Source organism: Toxotes jaculatrix, chromosome 13 (assembly GCF_017976425.1).
Source record: "Toxotes jaculatrix isolate fToxJac2 chromosome 13, fToxJac2.pri, whole genome shotgun sequence".
NCBI lineage: Eukaryota > Metazoa > Chordata > Actinopteri > Toxotidae > Toxotes > Toxotes jaculatrix.
This window is the reverse complement of record NC_054406.1, coordinates 12,571,102-12,589,197: the sequence shown is the minus strand read 5'-3', so window position 1 is coordinate 12,589,197 and position 18,096 is coordinate 12,571,102. Positions and strand designations below refer to the sequence as shown.

Below are 18,096 nucleotides of genomic sequence, written 5' to 3'. Positions count from 1 at the left end.
ATTTTCATCCAAACTAGGTTGTAAAAATAAATAAATAAATAAATACAGGCCAAAGAACCATTGTGTCCATGCCTCACAGAACCAGACAGACAGACAGAGACAATAACTGACTCTTTCCATACTCCTCATCACCCTGCCGTCATGTAATTGCACCAGCATCAACATCAGCACTAAACTGTAGCAGCATCATCTCCACACTTCTCAGATTTACCCTGTGAACCCTCATGAGGGTCATGACCCCTAAGTTGAGAACCACATCTTTGGACAGTGTGCATAACAGACATGCTGACCACACACCGTTACTCACGGTTTGTTGTAGGCTTTATGAAGCCACCTCCTCCTCTCCATAGAGTGGGTGTTGCAACATTGGACACACATTCACAGACACACACAGAGTATAAACTGGAGGTGATTTGGACATCCTGTCAACCCCTCACTGTTCAACACGGGAACACAGGATGGAAAAACGGACGTGGCCTGCGCGCCACATGCACAAACACACGCATGCACAGAGCTTGGCGTGCACTTAGGTGTGCTATTCTTCCACTCTGCTTCTCAGTAAGATCCATCTGTTCATCCTGCACTAGAAAATACTTCTCTTTCCTCGCCGTACAATCTGAAAAGTAAACTAGCATGTATGCAAAAAGCCAGATACTGGAATTAATTCTATAGGCAGAGTAAGAGTTGAAAGATAGGGTAGGATATAGAGGCGTGTGTATTTATCATGGCAGATATGTGTGTGTGTGTGTGTGTGTGTGTGTGTGTGTGTGTGTGTGTGTGTGTGTGTGTGTGTGTGTGTGTGTGTGTGTGTGTGTGTGTGTTGGGGGGGCGATGAAGCAATTTCGTTCTGCTCTGTTTGGCAGTGCATCAGTGAACATTTTTCTGTTCCTCTATCTCCACCACTCTCCAGCTCCCTCTCTTCAACGCTCACCCATCTCTGTCCATCCTCTACATCCCATCACACACACAAACACACCCTCTCTCTCTTCCTCTCTTGTGGCTGTCCTTTTTCTCCACCTATGCGTCTCTCGTTCTGCCAGCTCCTTCTTTTGCAAAATCCCACTCTTCTGTCATTGAGCGTGGGGATGTGGGGAATGGACACAGTTTTTTGGTGTTTTTTAAAGGGACAATTGATGGGGAACAGCAGGACACTGCTGACAGCAGAAGCTGGGATCAGTTCACTGTCGATTCAACGAATAACGAGTGAAACTGCAATTTGCTCACTAGGAACAGAGCATTTGGTCTTAATTATTTCATAATGTATCTGACATAATCCCATTTAGGAGGAGAGTGGGTAGTCAGCTCTCCACAGGCCATTTTGTTAGCTGTTTGTGACAGAAAAGGGAAACGAGAAACAGGAAAGTGGATTAGTGTCACAGAGCAATGATTACATACATGAATTTGGAAGCAATTCTGTATACACTATTAGGGTGATGGAGGGAAAGATAGGAAACTGGTGGTGCAAAGGCAACGTGAAAAGTAATGTGTGTGTTAGGGTGACTGGTGGGAAGGTGGGAGGAAGACAATAATAGAAATTATTCTTTGGGAGTGAATGTATGAAATGGTAGGGGGAATGGTAGGTGTGTGTGTGTGTGTGTGTGTGTGTGTGTTGGGGGAATGGGCAGATGCCTTTGTCTGGAGTGTGTATCACAATATAACAGTAAGAGGATTACCCACCCACTGTGCATATGAATGCACACACATGCACACACACACACACCTCCACTGGCCAAAAGCAACACACACCCAAATAACCCCCTGACATATAAACACCACCCAGAGAGTGAGAGAGAGAGAGAGAGAGAGAGAGAGAGAGAGTGAGAGAGGGAGAGAGAGAGAGAGAGAGAGAGTGAGAGAGGGAGAGAGAGAGAGAGAGAGAGAGAGAGAGAGAGAGAGAGAGAGAGAGAGACTCTTGGACATGATGTTCACACACACATTAGCAGTGGTGTAAAATGGAGCATATTGACTTCCAGTGACAACAGACGCTGCTTAAATCCCCCTCTCACTCCCATTCTGTACAAGCTACGGCAGGCTGAGGCTAGAGGTCTCTCTCTCTCTCTCTCTCTCTCTCTCTCTCTCTCACGCTCTCTCTCTCTGTATGTGTGTGTGTGTGTTGGCACTTTGACACCCAAGCGCAAAGTGTGCGCGCGCCTCAGCGTGCCGTGCTTTGCCGATCATCGCCCATACAGCCAAAGGGAACGGCTTAACGGATCGCAAGGAGGCAGGCAGCGACAAACCGGGTTCATTAAAACCTCGTCTGCAGACCTTCTGCCGGTCGCGCGCATTACTACTACAACTCCTCGCGGTGCTGCCTGTGCTGCCGACGGACCCAGAGTGACACGCGCGCACAAAAGGTGTGGGGGAGAGGGCACCCGCTAGGGACAATGGAACCGAACCCGGGCCGTTAAACGGTTCTGACACACACACACACACACATACACCACAGCTGAGGGAGGCCAGACGTTGGTGAGGAGAACGGCGACATGGCGAAAACGGCCAAGATCTGAACTTTGGAAGATCCGCTGTGAGGATTATCGACCAGTTCACTATCTGAACGCTAAGACGAGGAACGGGATCAGAGTTTGCATCTGTGAATAATAGCCTACGTTATGGCGCGCGGTGACAGTCGTTTGGGGACCTGGCAGGTGCTACTGACCATCTCTCTGGTCATCATCCCGCTGTCGGCTCACGGTGAGTCCATTGCACTACAGGAGTCCCACCCTGTGCGTGCGTGCGTGCGTGTGTGTGTGTGTGTGTGTTGCATGCAACGTGCGTGAATCAAATGCCACCTGCACTGGCTTTGATGTGGAAAATGACAAATAAAATTGTCCATGTATGTAGCATAGGGATGGAGGTGCCATTTCAAATTTGGGCTTTAACAGTAAATGGCTACTCAACAATCTTTCTATTGTCAGCACAGGTCTTCTTAAAGCCTATTGATAGTAACCTGCTGAGCACTGATAGGCTGGTCTGGGATTCTGTTTAGCATGGACACAGATCTTTTAAATGTATCGATAATCCTTTACATCCTGGCATTAATAATGTCACTGGGTTCATTTTCACACAGAAAATTGCATTCAAAAGACTATAGAATTGATCACTAAGCTGTGCAGACAAATCTAATGATATAATCTGAAATTTTCTGTCCCTCTTGTTGAGAGCTGATATATTTACTATTAATGACATTTGAACCACTGACTGTGTGGCCATGATCCGGCCAATCTCATGTCAATCTCATGTGAGGAGGGGGGGTAAAACCTTTGCATACTGTAACTATTTAACACAAAGGTAACTGACTTGTTCTGAATGCTATGGACTCCAGCCTCCAGCTCAATACATCTTTATGGAGAAAAGACAGATGTGTCTGTGGGTGATCGGAGAGACAGAATCATTTGACAGTTCAGTGCTGCAGCTGCGGCTTTCCGCGGCGGTGCGTGGCCCGGACAAAGGCGGGATTAGGTGCACCGTGGCCTGGCTACAGGAGGCCCATTCACGGTGCTGAAAGGGACTGAATTCCTCCAGACATCCAAGGGAAGCCCGAGACAACCGAGCCCGCAACGCCGCTGCCTCCCCCTCAACCCTCAACCCCCCTCGGCATTTTCATTTACTGTCCATCCCTTGAGACACCGAGGCAGGTAGTGTGGGAATGAAAATCTGACACGACCGCTCTCTGCTGTCCGTCTGGTACACACGCACGCACGCACGCACGCACTTCACAAGCGTTGAGTCGTGGAAACCTGGAGGATCCTAAAAATGCAGAAATGGACGCTGCTGCTGCCCAGCAACAGGGTGGCTCGTGCATGCAGAGGGTCGCCGGGGTTCACGTGGGCACGCGCTGCCCCCCCCCCCCCCACGCTGCATCTCGCGCCCTCAATGTGTAACCAGGCGTTAACACTGTGACATATTGACCGGTAAATATATGCCCGTCTCTCATGCTTTAAACCCCGGGGAACATGTGTCTGCGGATATGCCATTAATTAGGAGCATTATATCGGTGACTCTTCATTTACACTCAGTTGGCAGTTTATTAGGTACACCCAGCTAAAACTAATGCAGTCTAATACATCACGTCCTGCAGTCCTCCCTACACGGCGGTTATAATCTTCAGTTTGTGCTTTAGAGAGGTGCTGATTTAACTTTATGATCGTTTTGGAGGGTGCTGCACGGGCATTATGTACAAGTACAATGAAGAACAAATAAAAAGGAAGAACGCAGTAGAAAATGTAGCTTTAATATTCCAATAATGTTACTCCATGGGCTTATAATTTTATCTACAGGACTCACTACCTCGTTTTTCAGGCAAACCAAGTTTGATGTGCTATATCTCACGCACAGACTTTTGCTTTCACAACAGGTTTGCGATTTTAAACAATTAAATAAAACTGAGGCTACACCTAACAGTTATATTTTTGTGTTCATTTGACACTAATGCCTAAGTGCTTGCTTTGTCACAAGTCATTTTAATTTATATAAATCAAAAAAATTGCTTGAAGCAGCTTTACCATCTGTACAGAATTTGACCACCTCCATCCTTAGACCAAAATGATATTTTATTTACAGTCATGGGGCACCATTACGTTTTTGTCACTTTAGTTTAAAAAATGTCAGGCACGCACACACAAACACACAGAAACACAGACAATCCTTGAAGGCCATGTAAAGCAATATGGATCAAATCCAGACTCTTGGGTGCTTTGCCATGTAAGTGTGTGTGTGTGTGTGTGTGTGTGTGTGTCCACTGTCTGAGTGAATGCACACTGTGAGGTCCATCTGCCCTGTAGCCCCAGAAAGCTCATGATATGTCACAACAGATCAGATCATCAGCTTCTCCTTGACTTTCACAAGCACGCATACAGAAGGGGAGGGAGAATACTGTTTATGGTTTACAAAGCTAAAAAACACACAGGTTGATGGGTGAGGGCTACAGGTTGACCAATCACAGGTGTCCAAGACAAATAAGAAAGACATTCAGGTCAGCTGGACGTGTGCGGTGCAACATTTTCCAAACGTTTCTTTACCAGTTAACCCAGTTTCATTGTCAAAATAATTAAGTGACAGGGACCTACACCTGAGCGTGAATAAAGTGGCTGTAGTTAAGTGTCCATGAATAGTTTTATATATAAATCTGTTAAAAAAAATAGGACTGGTTGTGTCTCCATTCAACAACAGTGTACAGGATCCCTACCAATAATTCCCATTGTGTCCGGCTTGTAAGGCGACGGTTGCTGGGAACCTGTACTCTAGCCAATCACAGTGACCTCAGGTAAAACTTGTTACCATGGTGATATGCTCAGTTTGATGCCAGAGGTGAAGAGCTGCGCCACAGCTAAAGACACAAATCGCGCCATTTCTAAGACGGAAATCAAATTGCTGGGCTTGAAGGTGCTTGTGCATTCAGTTTACTCGTCTTGGTCTCTAAATCTCTTCATGTTCCCTTTTGCCCTTGAAATTGCTAGAAGACTGCCAGCTGCTAACAGGATGCAGCATCTAAGTCTAAACAGGGAACAAATTAGACAGATTGAACCTTTAAATGAAATCTGAATCATTTGTAATCAGCTTTAACCAGTGGAGCGTGTCTATCTCTTTCACAAAGTGTGAAGCATTCAAATTCATTCCACCTCGGTTTTCCCAGAGATGGAGTTGGCACATCACACTTTCTGACTGGCTGGCTGATTGATTGAAAAACAAGAGTGAGAGAGAGTGCGAACACTGGATTCTCTGTTTCCACTGCAATTCGCTCGCCCCGCTCCTCCTTTCAACATGGCACCTCTTTACATCTCACCATGGCAACAGCAGCATGTGTGTGTGTGTGTGTGAGGTGAATCTCATGGTTCCTCAGCCATCACTAGTCTTCGTGACTCCAGGCACGTTCAGATGGTTTTTGTATTAGCCCTGAATGAAGTGGCAGACACTGAAGGCAGTGATCTCATTGGGCACGGTGATTTCTGGCCAAGTATCTGGATGGGTTTGGCAATTTGTGCAGATGTACCAGGCCAGTGGAAAAGCTAGAAGAAGCGGATTTTTGAAAATCAGTCAACTGTGGGAACAGTGCGTCCTGAGCTAGAAAAACATTCCCCAAACTATTCAGCGGTCTTTCTTGTTCCCTTTGTTTTCCCCTCAAAGATATAGTTTTACATCTTGGAGGATGCACAAATTTCCTTTCTTGCCAAGAGTTAGATGAGAACTTTGATATCACTCATGTCCATAAGCTAAATATGAAGCAACTTCCAGCAGTCCATTAGTTATCTTAGCAAAAAGACTGGAAGCAGCTACCCTGGCTCTGTCCAAAAAGACAAAATCTAAAGTTTGGTATTTTTGGGGGGAAACTTTGAGGATGTTCTGTGGCTTTGTATAATGTTTGATTTCACAGCATGAGTTTGTAATCAATGGCCTATCTGTGACCTGCTGCATTTTAAAGGTTTTTAAGAATTCCTGTCTGGTTGTACCTCTCTGTCCTCTATCTATTTCTCTCTCTCTCTCTCTCTCTCTCTCTCTCTCTCTCTCTCTCTCTCTCTCTCTCTCTCTCTCTCTCTCTCTCTCTGCCTCTGTGACTGTATGTGTGCTTCTTTCTCTGTCGATTGCCAAGTACATGAGAAGTGTCCTGACCAGTCGGCCTCTAACCTATAGCTCTAAATACTAATCTAATCCTCACCCAGTCTTGGTCACTAGAGCACATTAGTCAGTCGCTCAATGTGCTTAATCCTACATCTCTTCAGTCTGATTACACGGCAGTCTTCAGCTCTTGCTCTGATTTCTCTGACAATTAGTTACTTAGCTCTTAAATATAAACCTTTTTTTGCTGAGCTGCACTTTTCATTAAATCAGCTCTCTTATGAACAGATTATTGTACTTTTTAAATTTGATAATGTCCGTCAATTTTAGCTGAGATTACAGTGAAGGATATGGCGACTTAACAGTATTCTCCTAGAAAACCTGCCATGATACAGCCTGAAGGCCTTTGTGCAGAATACAGTAGGGATGCATTTAAATGATTCATGCCTCATCCTTGGGCCACAGTCTTTATAAAACAAAACAGAGACAGCACAGTGGGATTAGCTCCAATCCAAAAAAAGAAAGTTATATGTGTTATACAAGCTTTTGTTTATTATTGTGTTCTCTCTATTGAAATGAAATCACAAAAAAACCTGACAAACTCCCCCACTGCTCTGTCATTGATGCAGTGTTGACAGTAAGATTATGTTAAAGGGGCACTCAATTGATTTCACACATCAAAATCAGTCCACCTGTCACATGGAGGACTACTCAGCCTGTCTTCAGTGGCTCTGGAGGAGCTTTGTCTGGTTTGAGTAAATAAACCCTGCTGATGTGATCACAGTGTTATCTTGGCTTGAGCTTTGAGATCACAATATTTTTAATGATAATCCCGTGTTACATTCCAGTGGTATCTGTTTTAAAGTGTTTTCCAGGTAGAAAAGATCTAATGAAAAGACACCACTGAACTGCATTATAGGAAGTGTAGCAGCCAATGTTTTTGAGAGCTTGAGCCATGAATGGGATGATTTTGAAAAATCTTTGTTTAATCTGGCTCTTGTAAGTCCCCCGACTTTATGGAAGTACAATTCTAAATCACTGTGTCTGATTGACAGGGAGGCATTCACTGGCCAGGCGTCATCACCACCACCACAACCAGTCATCTGTTAACAAGGAGGCTTTGAACACCAGGATGGTGCTCAGTGATGATTCGGCAGAGAGGGAACACCTGATCGGGGCAGGTCTAGGGGCCAGGCTCCCTCTCAGCTCCACCAAACACCATCGTTCTCATAAACACGCCCCCCTTGACTTCGTGGAGGAGGACCCACCTGTGGGGGAGGAGCTCACTGCAGGTGGGGCGGGTCCAGACCAGCCTGGAAACCCCTTGTCTGATGACGTTATCACCGTGGAGTTCCACAGTCCGGCACCGGATGTTGTGCCCTCTGATGCCGCTCTGGATTGGGCAAAAGCCCCCAAACCCCAGAAGCAGAAAGGGGGAGACCCTACAGCATGGACGCTTTCTGACTTTTACGACTACCTGTCCCCTGACGACGACCTCTCTGCATTAGATACTACCCCAGAACCTGAGCCCACCCCTTCACCCCCACCCAACATGGAGGATGAGAATCCGCTCCTCGCTGGTTCTCCTGCTGTTCCTGACAACGTGAAGCCTAATTTGGACAGTAGGCCCTCCTTACCTGTTCCTCCCATGCCAGGGCTAGACAAGGGTGATGGGTTAGGCTTAGGTGGTGCTATGGGGGCTGACGGCTGCAGGCTGGGCTTTGTACGCTCTGGACCAGGGGTGTGTGTGTCTCAGTGTGACATTGAACCCAATTTCTGCTTCAATGGAGGGGTGTGCACTGTGGTGGCAGGAATGGGAGCCTTCTGCAGGTGAGGAAAAAAACAAACACTTTTAAATTTAAAGGTAAACCTCAATGACTGGTTTGTTTATTTATCTATGGATAAATTGTGTGGAGGATTACACCGTCTTCCTTTTTTCATTGTGTTTAGTAACATAGAGGGGTCTTTTTTTAGCATTCACAAGCAGGCAGTGGAATTTTAGAGGAAAACTGGTACACATACATATGTAGAGTATGTGAGTGCCAGCGAGAGTGATTGGGAGGATTGTTGCGAGCTAAAACATTCACCCTTTATTTTGTGTTGTTGGGATATTTTCCAATGTGTTCCAACACAAAAGAAAAGATTTAGGACATTTCAGACAAGCACAGGCTCACTAACAACACACGAAGACACAAAGACAGAAGGCTGGCTTAATGTGTCATGAGGTTTCGTCAAGATCACAGCAGGGTCGCCAAAGGATTAGCTCAGTTTTGGGGGCAGGGGGTAAAGTGTGTGTGTGTTGGTAGGTTGGCAACAACTGACGTAGACACACGCAGTGTGCACACATAAAATGTATGAGAAAGATGGCAATACAGTAAGTTCAGGGAAGAACACACACACACACACACACACACACATAAATAAGGATACATGCACACTGCTCATGCACGTAAACACACAAAGTCATGCACATGCACTGCGCCTTGATAGCACCATCTGTCCTATCCTGCAGCCTCACTGTAAGCTTTGAGGTAAACTGTTGCTCATCTTATCATACCTGCTGAGTAACAGCACACACACATATGCATACTCACACATGTACACACACACATACACACATACACACACACATATATAATAGGATAGCGTTCAAACGCTAACACGCAATTGCATAGAGAAAGACAGGAATATAGACCATGTATGCACACGTGTGCGCACACACACACGCACGCACACACACACACACACACACACACACATGCACATGTCCTGATCCTTTGATCTCATTAAGGACTAGGCTGTAGGCCGAATCCCTGCTTTGCTGGACAGACCTCAGGACACCATGTCATCAGCTCTGAGTACCATTTTACACTCTTTACTTTGGATAACATGCTGTAGCTATAAATATGACGAATACTCTAGTGCAGTGGGCACACACCCATGATAAACGGCTTTTTGTTTTTTACATAAAACTGGCAGGTTAAAAGATTTGATTCAATATAAAAGGCAAATACTGCAATGAGACAAGATTCATGATGATGTAAGAATGAACAATCCTCATGTTTCTGCTTCTCCCTCTTTGTATCCAGGTGCAACGTGCAGGACTACATCTGGAACAAAGGCACGCGCTGTGATTGGGCAGTCACAGAGTTTCAGGTGATGTGCGTGGTGGTGGGCGTTTCCTCCTTTGTGCTCCTCCTCCTCTTCATGATCATCGTATTCTTTGCCAAGAGGCTGCACCGTCTCAAGAACGAGAACAAGCGCCTTCGCAAACGCAGGTGTGTGAGTGTGTGTGTGTGTGTGTGTGTGTGTGTGTGTGACTGGGAGGTGAGAATGTAAAAATATGTACTGTGAGTTACACTACTGGGTGGGTGATGAGAAAGGAGGCCGTGATCATGTCGGCGTCTAATTCCGCTGAAATCAGAGAGCAGTGAGAACAATCCATCTAATCAGAGCAAAATTGATTTTATAGTCACCGGCTACAGTTTAGTTTTTAGAGTTTATCTTATTCTCCTTGGTAGTCACTGAATTATTTACATTCTTAGACTGTAATGTTCTATTCTTGTGTTTGAGGCGTATGTGTCTACCAGAGGCTTTAACCCTAGTTTCACACTGTGCAGAGTCACGTAGGAAAACATGGACCTGGAGAGATACAAATGCAAAGAATGTTAAAAAAAGACATGTTAGCTGCAAATGTTTATCACACACCTCTCTCTCTCTCTCTCTCTCTCTCTCTCTCTCTCTCTCTCTCTCTCTCTCTCTCTCTCTCTCTCTCTCTCTCTCTCTCTCTCGCTGCCCTCCTACTGCCCTCCTGCAGTAAGTACCGCCCACAGAGCAGCGAGCCACAGACGGATGGCCTCTCGGTTTCCACAACAGCTGACGGCTCTCAGCCAAATGTAAGGAAACTGTGCGACACCCCTCCGCCCGCTCCCCAAGCTCACACTCACAACCTGGCGTACTATGACAACATTATCTGTCAGGTATGCCCCAACTCTCCTCATGTTTACTTTCCTCTCTCTTTCCATCCATTCTTCTTCTTTTTCCATTAGACTTTTGTTTGTTTCCTCTATTGGTTTTCCTCTCTTCCTCATGATTTTCTCTCCTGTCTCTCTGCCAGCTTGAGTAGTGATTTGATCTATGCATCTCTCTGCGTTTGTCTTGTCTTCCTGTCTGTGGGCATGGCTGTCTATCTGTACTGAAAACACCCGACTAACTGAAGCTTGCTGTGTTATGCACTCGCCAAAATCACCATGATTCCCTATTGAACAGAAATGTTTTGGGGCTTTCACTTGGAGTTGTGTATGTACAGTATACATGTGTGTTTAATGCTTTTCACACTCACTGATCCCCTCAGAGGCCATCAACAGCCAGCTATACCTGGGAATATAAACCCAGAAACCCTTATAACCACTTCCAGGTAAGCAGAGCAGAAACATCCACATTGCCTGCAGCAGTTTCCCTCCCTGGCTTTGCTTTGAATTTACCCACTGTCAACTGCTAGATGCCAGAATTTTGTTTCTCCATGTGCTGCAAACCCTCACGTCCACAAACTCCTCCTGCATCTGATCTTGTATCAGCTGTACTCCACATACACCATAGGTGAAATGATTAATCACCTCCTGCAATGCTTCCTGCAACCAGTTGTTCAGAGGTGTTATGTAGTCAGCGTGTGAATAAATAGCAAATTCCCACATTTGCTGCCTCTTTTACCTTTGCCAAAGCAGCTTCATGAGAAGCTCAATGAGGAAACAGAGCCTCCATTTTGTTTCAACTGCTCGCTTTGCTCTTGTGCCCATAAAGCCCAGACAGCCATTTTAGGGCCTCTGTGTGTCTCCCCTTTTCTACTCAGTTCTCTTTCAAAGGTTGTGCATGTAGTGCTGCTTTAGGTCAACTGCATTCTGTAGCAGCATGTGTGTTGTGTGTCTGTGAATATGAATGTGTATGCACTGATGCATTAATTTCTATCCAAGCTTCTGTATGTGGGGGTTTTCAGGCAGATTCATGTGTGCCCCCCTTTTGGCATTCATCAATCATACTCACTTGCTGGGTTACTAAGCCGATACAGTAAGCTTACTGACGCATGGTAAACTCTTAAACTCAATAATCAATGGAAAATCTTGTTAATAGAGGCAGATATAAATAGAGATTTATCAAAGATGGTAAATAAAAGTCTATGCGGTCAACAGGACAAAGCCATTTACTTTCATGGCCTCGATCTTTTTGAACCTTGTTGTCTCTGGTGTGAAAGGGCGCTTAGTGAGCTCTGTCCAGCTGTGGCCAGTGTGACTGATCAATGGTGTCCTACTTACTGCCTGCTGTGCCCTTGACCTTCGGATGTCTGTGACATGCCAATCAATCGATGGCTTGAACACTTACAAGCGAACACATGCAGATGTGCACAGACACAATAGTTTAGCAGTCATACAAACACGGCTCTCTCATTTAGTACATTTCCCATGGGTGCACTCACAAGCACAAACACGAGCACAGATTGATGGATTTTCAAAATTGCATATTAATTCTCGGCCCATTACCCATACTTGGCTGGGCTAACTGGAGTGAACAAATTGTGACTTCCTTTTTTAATATAAACCACAGCTCTCAGAGCTCTGCTGGCATTTCAGCTCAGTTGTTACAGATGACTTTCTGTGACTTCCGGATGCTCTAAATGTCAGGTCTAGAGGCTAAAAAGCCCCTGCAGGCACATAGTCTGCAATGCAGTTTTTTAAATGTCAGAGAGCCTATTGGTATTTTTTGAAAGGCTGGGGTTTGATTAGTTGATTAGATAAAGGTCTAGGCATACAGTTCGAGCATCAGTCCATTTAGTGACCACTGTCAGTTCAACAAGATCATCACTAGCATGATGGAAGCTTTCTGCGAGAAGGGCACATGATTTTGCTTTGGTCGTTACTGAGCTGCACAATTTTAGTTACTTCTTGTTTTAGTCTAGTTTTTAAGTTTTCATTCAATTTAGTCAAAATTCTTTGAGGATTTATATGGTCAATTACCCTGCAATTTGCTTGTCACTGCCAACTCCATTATTATCTGGGGACAGCACATAACTATTGGGTTTGTTAAATGACCCAGTATCTAGATCAGTGAAGTGGACAAGACTTCAGCGGAGCATTGACATATGCAGAAAAACATTTAAGGTTCCTCAGACTTTACTGCAGGTGCACACACATCCGCACTTAAATACTGTACAGGGTTGCAGAACCCTGTGTCCTATGTGCTCTGTGTGTGTGTCTTTGTCAAGGTGTGTTTGTATGTGTAAATGTGAGGCATTTGTAAAGAGGAACTAAATTTTCCCACAGGATGAGCCTCAGAAGCAGGAGGACCCAGCAAAGTCCCCGCAACCCAAGGAAGAGGGGTCTATGAACATCCTCAACTCTCATTCCCCCAAGCATGAGAACAATCGCCCGACCTCTGTCGTCCATGACCACGGCCACACCCCCAACAACACGGAAGAAAATGCAGAGGTAAACATGCTCCAGAACAACCTGGTATAATATCACCATCTGTCAAAGAGTGCTGCCGGAGAATCAGATCAAAATATTTAATGTGCACACAAACAATTATATTATATCACTGTTGAGATTTTGCAAAGTACATACAGTGCGTTTTATACAGTTTTAATCAGGCCTCATGTCAAAAGTAAGCACAACATGAATTTAATGGATACAACTTGAGAAGCACAATGATCCTGTTTACAAGGCTGCCATGCCATCACTGATCATATAGTGGCGCCACTGCCTCCTTTCTTTTCTCTATCTGCCTCTTATGCTGGTCTAAAATCTCTGGCTTGGACCAACTAATGACTGATTTTCCTCTTTACTGATGCCCTGCCTTGGTCTTTGACCAATGAACTCTTGCTCCTTCATTGTTTCCTCTCCTGTTTCCCCGAAACCCTCCCCTCGCCTCAGCCTGCCCCGCCTTACTGTCTCTCTCTGCCGCATGCATTGGTGTTATCAACGAAAAGTGTCTGAAAACGTAATCTTTGCAAAAGAAGTATGTGGAAATCAAGTGAATCTGTATTTGCGAAAAATATTCATGTTTGACATTGCTAATAAGTGGGTATGTCTAGATTACATGAGGTCAAAGTAATTGCTTGGAGTTGATATTTGAATCTATATACACATATTACACACGCTGTGTCTTGGTTTTCAATGTGATTTCTAATACTTTAATGTACTTGAGGTTCTTTTGTACTTTTTTGGGTATACATGGAGGATTATAGTTCACAGTGGTTGGAATAAATCTTTTTAATTTTATCCAGGTTGTCCCTGTGTGTTGCTATGAGCTCTTCTTTCCCTCTAGACTCTCTCTCTTTCGCACTCTCTCTTCTCTCTGCATGTTTGCTCATGGTGAAGCTAACTACTGCCCAACTGCTCCCATGCTAATGATGACTGAATGCATGGCTGACCCTGCTTTTTGTGCCACAGTAGTCAGCTCACAGATTACACCACACACTCAATGGTAACTGCGCGCCTGTTCAGCACCACAGACAGCTCTCCAAGATGAATGGAAACTACCATGCTTTGTATTCCTCTTTCTTTTCTTCTTTCTAGAAAATATCTGTTTTGTTTTCAACTTCCAACTTTTAATTCTTTAATTTTACATGAGTCCCCACACTTGGTCATCATTTGTTTGTAACTAACATAGTTTAATTTTAAACATATATCATTTGTTGTTGTTGTTGTATTCCTCTGCGTAGGGCTGATCATTTGCACCATCATCTATTTTTACCCTCCATGGATGGATTACTAAATGGACCTTTAGGGCCGAGACACGAGGGTCTGAGGTGTCGGGGGCCCCTGTGCCTGTTCTCACCAATTCTTGTTATATCCCAATCACATAATTATTTTTTTAATCCTGATTTGTAATTATTGGTTATTGGTAAATGTAAAGTCAAATGTGATATGTTTTTCCTAATACAGCAGCACAGTAAGGCTACAATAAGCCTACAAGGAAATTAGTATAGGAAAGGCAATTTTATTTATATAGCACCTTTTGACCACAAAGGCAATTCACAGTGCTTTACACAAGGCAAAGAATTGCACTAGAACAACATCTAATATCACAATATCACAGACAATAGAATCAGTTACAACAGAATGAAACTGGGTTAGAGTGAAATAGATAAAACTACAGACAGATAAAAAAAAGGATTGTGGACCAGAAATTCAGTTATGGTGTGGTTACAATGCAGTAATAAGTTGCCTCAAATTAAAAAAAAGAAAATAAAAGCATAGTAGAGGAATCAATTAGTCAAAATAGGGGAGAACAAGTCTTTCATTTAAACTTGAAAGTGACTAAATTCAGGACACATTTAATATAATGTTGGTTCCATCTTTGTTCAGTTACCAGCTGACATCTTCCTAAAAGTTGTAGTAAAGCAATAAAAATATGTTTAACAACTGAGTGGCTCTGCTTTAAAAATACATATAACCATCATTACAGGTTTCCTTTGATAGTTTCCTGTAATGTGTTGTATCATCTGTAGTATTTTGTCTGTGGAAAGGAGTGGATCATCTGCAGCCTGAGCAACCAGCGTCAGACCCTGAGAGTTATTATTTCACAACTTATATGTAAAAGTGGTTATTCCTGGTGATGAACCCACAGAGAATTATGGGCCAATTCCCCTCAGCTCCATAGAGCTTTATAGCGTTTTCAGCTCAGCGTCATTGCTCTGGTTAACGCTCATCATTTTCACAGGATAATTTTTGACCACAGTAGGAAGCTCTTCTCAGTGAAAAAGCTTTAAAAACCCATTGTATGCTACCCTGCATCAAATGGCAGACTAGAAGGTGAACATATTTGACATTTTAGCAGCTAAAAAGTCAGATATTTCCAGATATGAGAGTGAATATTGGACTTAAATTCATAAGGAGGCCAGAAACATGATTCTGTAGCTGCTGTATAACTGTGTGCTATATTACCTTAAGTGTTCAGAGCTGGTGAACTGCCCCCAAGTGGCATAAAAATCAGTTATTTACAGCTTTAACTTATCATGTCTGTGTGCCTAAGGGCCCATTGTCAGATAATCCATCCATGCCTGTATCTCTCTGTATAGCTTTATTTCATTATTTTGCCTCTATGACTTTCCCTGCATTGTTGCATCTTTCACTACTTGCCATATCTCCACATCAGGATGGAGTCACTATTGGTCTGGAAGTGCTTCTCCCCAAAGAGGCCAGGCTCCACTCAGAGACCAGCCCACCCCTTCAGTATGACGTCTTCCTCTACAAGGTTGCAAACAATGGAGACTCCTCCTCCACCCACCAAGCCCCTCATACTCACAGTGCCAACTCTTACTCCACCTCTCACCCCATTCCCAAATCGCCCAAAACACCTAAGACACCTAAGTCGCCCAAGGTACCTAAGTCACCCAAATCACCCAGATCGCCCAAACACATCATGGAGCACCCATCCATTAACCGTGAGCCCTTGTCTGGAAGGCACTCCTCACCTGGCCGTCACCCCTCACCCGGCCGCCACCCTTCACCCATTCGTCATTCTGCACCTGGGTGCTATTCTTACCCCACCTGCCATCCGTCCTCCCACCACTCTCCTTCCCATTATAAACACATGCCCACCTCCACCACCACTCCGCCTCAGCTACGCAGGCCCAGAGGTCGGTCTCATGCTCCCAGCTCAGAGCGCCCAGGGACAGGGAGAGAGTACCAGAGTGGACACATCCGTCCATCCCCCTCCTCGCCTCATCTTACCCAGCCTCCTCCATCACCATCATCCAGAGTGAAGTACAACCCAGCCAGCACCCGATCCCTGCCACCACTCTCCTGACAAGGCCTCCTCTCAGTCTGGCCGGGCATCCTTAAATTCAAACTCACAAACATCTGTCGTAATCTAATCTATCCACTGATGTGTCCATCCTGGCTCTAACTCTTTTATTACTGATTTATAGACCATTTATCTATCTATCCATCCATCATCCATTTCTGTACCCTGCCTCCCTACATTTATACCCAGAGGACAAGCACAGCACCTGCTCCTGGTCCATGGAGCCAGGAAAGTAGAACTGGGACAACTCTCCACACTATCTCAAACTCTATATGGATGCACCAAAATGCACACATCAATCACTGTGTAGTCGTTGCAGCCACACATTCACAACTTTGTGTAATTGACAAACTCTCAAAGCTCAGGTTACTGCTCACACAGGCACAAAATGAACCACTACATGTGAACATGCTCTCCCAGAATGGTGCCAATGCCAGCGATGGCTGAAGATACTGTTCATAAAAGTTTAATAGTTTACTACTGTAGACTTAGTGTTTTCAATGGTTTATATAAATCTTTTGTTATTGAGTGTGTAAGATTATTTCATGTTTTCAAAGGCGTTTTGGTATGTTTTTCATGTTTCTAATCCTCAATAAATAGATGAACAACAACATGTGCAGTATTGTGCTCTAAAGATGGAGTGAGCTGAGGGGAACAAAGCCAACTGATGATCAAAAGAGACAGCAAGCCAGCAGGAATACAAGATGAGGATTTTTGTTTAGTGCAGCCAAGTTGCATGTTAAAAAAAATATGAGAGACTCTGCTTCCCCCTGGTGGACACAGCAAACATTGAAGCATGAACACCACAATCAAGGCCCTTGTAATTCTGGTGCTCCTGTTACATTTCAGGTTTCAAATTATCAGTTGTATAACATGTTAAAAGAATGAATCTCAAGGGTAAATTTATATGTTAGCTGGATAATTTTTGTGTCCAATGTGTCTGGATCTGTGCATTAAAGGTCACATGAAGACAGCTATTGACTGCACGTGTTCCCATTTCTCTGCCTGTACCAGTGGTTTAAATGAAACTTAGCTAGAACTTAAGCTAGACCCTGAAACGTTTGCTGAATAGCAGCATTTAACAGATGAAAGTTAAATGCTAAAACATCAGTAAAACAACAGTAACACAGAGGCATAAAGTCAGTGAACTGACTCGGTTGTATCAGTCACATGGCAATATCAAGGGAGGAGTTGTAGGTTTCAGCAGTGATGATCACTTCCGCGTTCAAAAAGCTGCAGTTCCTCGGCTGCCGCTGGGGGCTGGCTCCAGAAGTGAGCAATTCTCCATTGACCCCCATGTTAAAATAGCCAAGTTTACAGCCTGGTACATTTTTTGTTTTTGGTCTCTATTGATAGTTTCCACCTCCATGAACACTGTGTAGCCCAGCCGATGCTTTTTGCTAGAGCATCGGCTGGGCTAGGTGGCTACATCCAGAGGCCTCCGGCTACCTCCAGCAGTTGACAAGGGCTGCAGTGTCCGTGTTTGTTTGCCAACGTTCGGATGGGTTTTTGTGACATATAAGGATTGTTGTAGCGTGGACTGTACTAACCGACCGTCGAAGGAGTCTGTGTTGCAGTTCTTTCGGTAAGTAAATTTCTCACTATTTTACCTGGATGTTTGCACTAATTAGCATGTATTAGCATATTTTGTGTGGCTTAATTGCAGATTTATGGTCGCTGCTGATACAGATAGAGGACAAGAGCGGATGTTAAGAACGCTGTTGCGGTGTGTTCCGTGCTCTC

The 18,096-nt window shown here is 44.4% G+C and overlaps 1 protein-coding gene across 1 annotated transcript; it reads left to right on the top strand.

The window, feature by feature from the left end:
• The first annotated feature begins 2,609 nt into the window (after positions 1–2,609).
• On the top strand, positions 2,610–13,061 carry cspg5b (chondroitin sulfate proteoglycan 5b). Its single transcript, XM_041054040.1, has 5 exons — positions 2,610–2,691; positions 7,608–8,382; positions 9,642–9,830; positions 10,370–10,532; positions 12,867–13,061. The coding sequence occupies exons 1-5, from the start codon at positions 2,610–2,612 to the stop codon at positions 13,059–13,061; spliced, it is 1,404 nt and encodes a 467-aa protein (XP_040909974.1).
• The last annotated feature ends 5,035 nt before the right edge of the window (positions 13,062–18,096 follow it).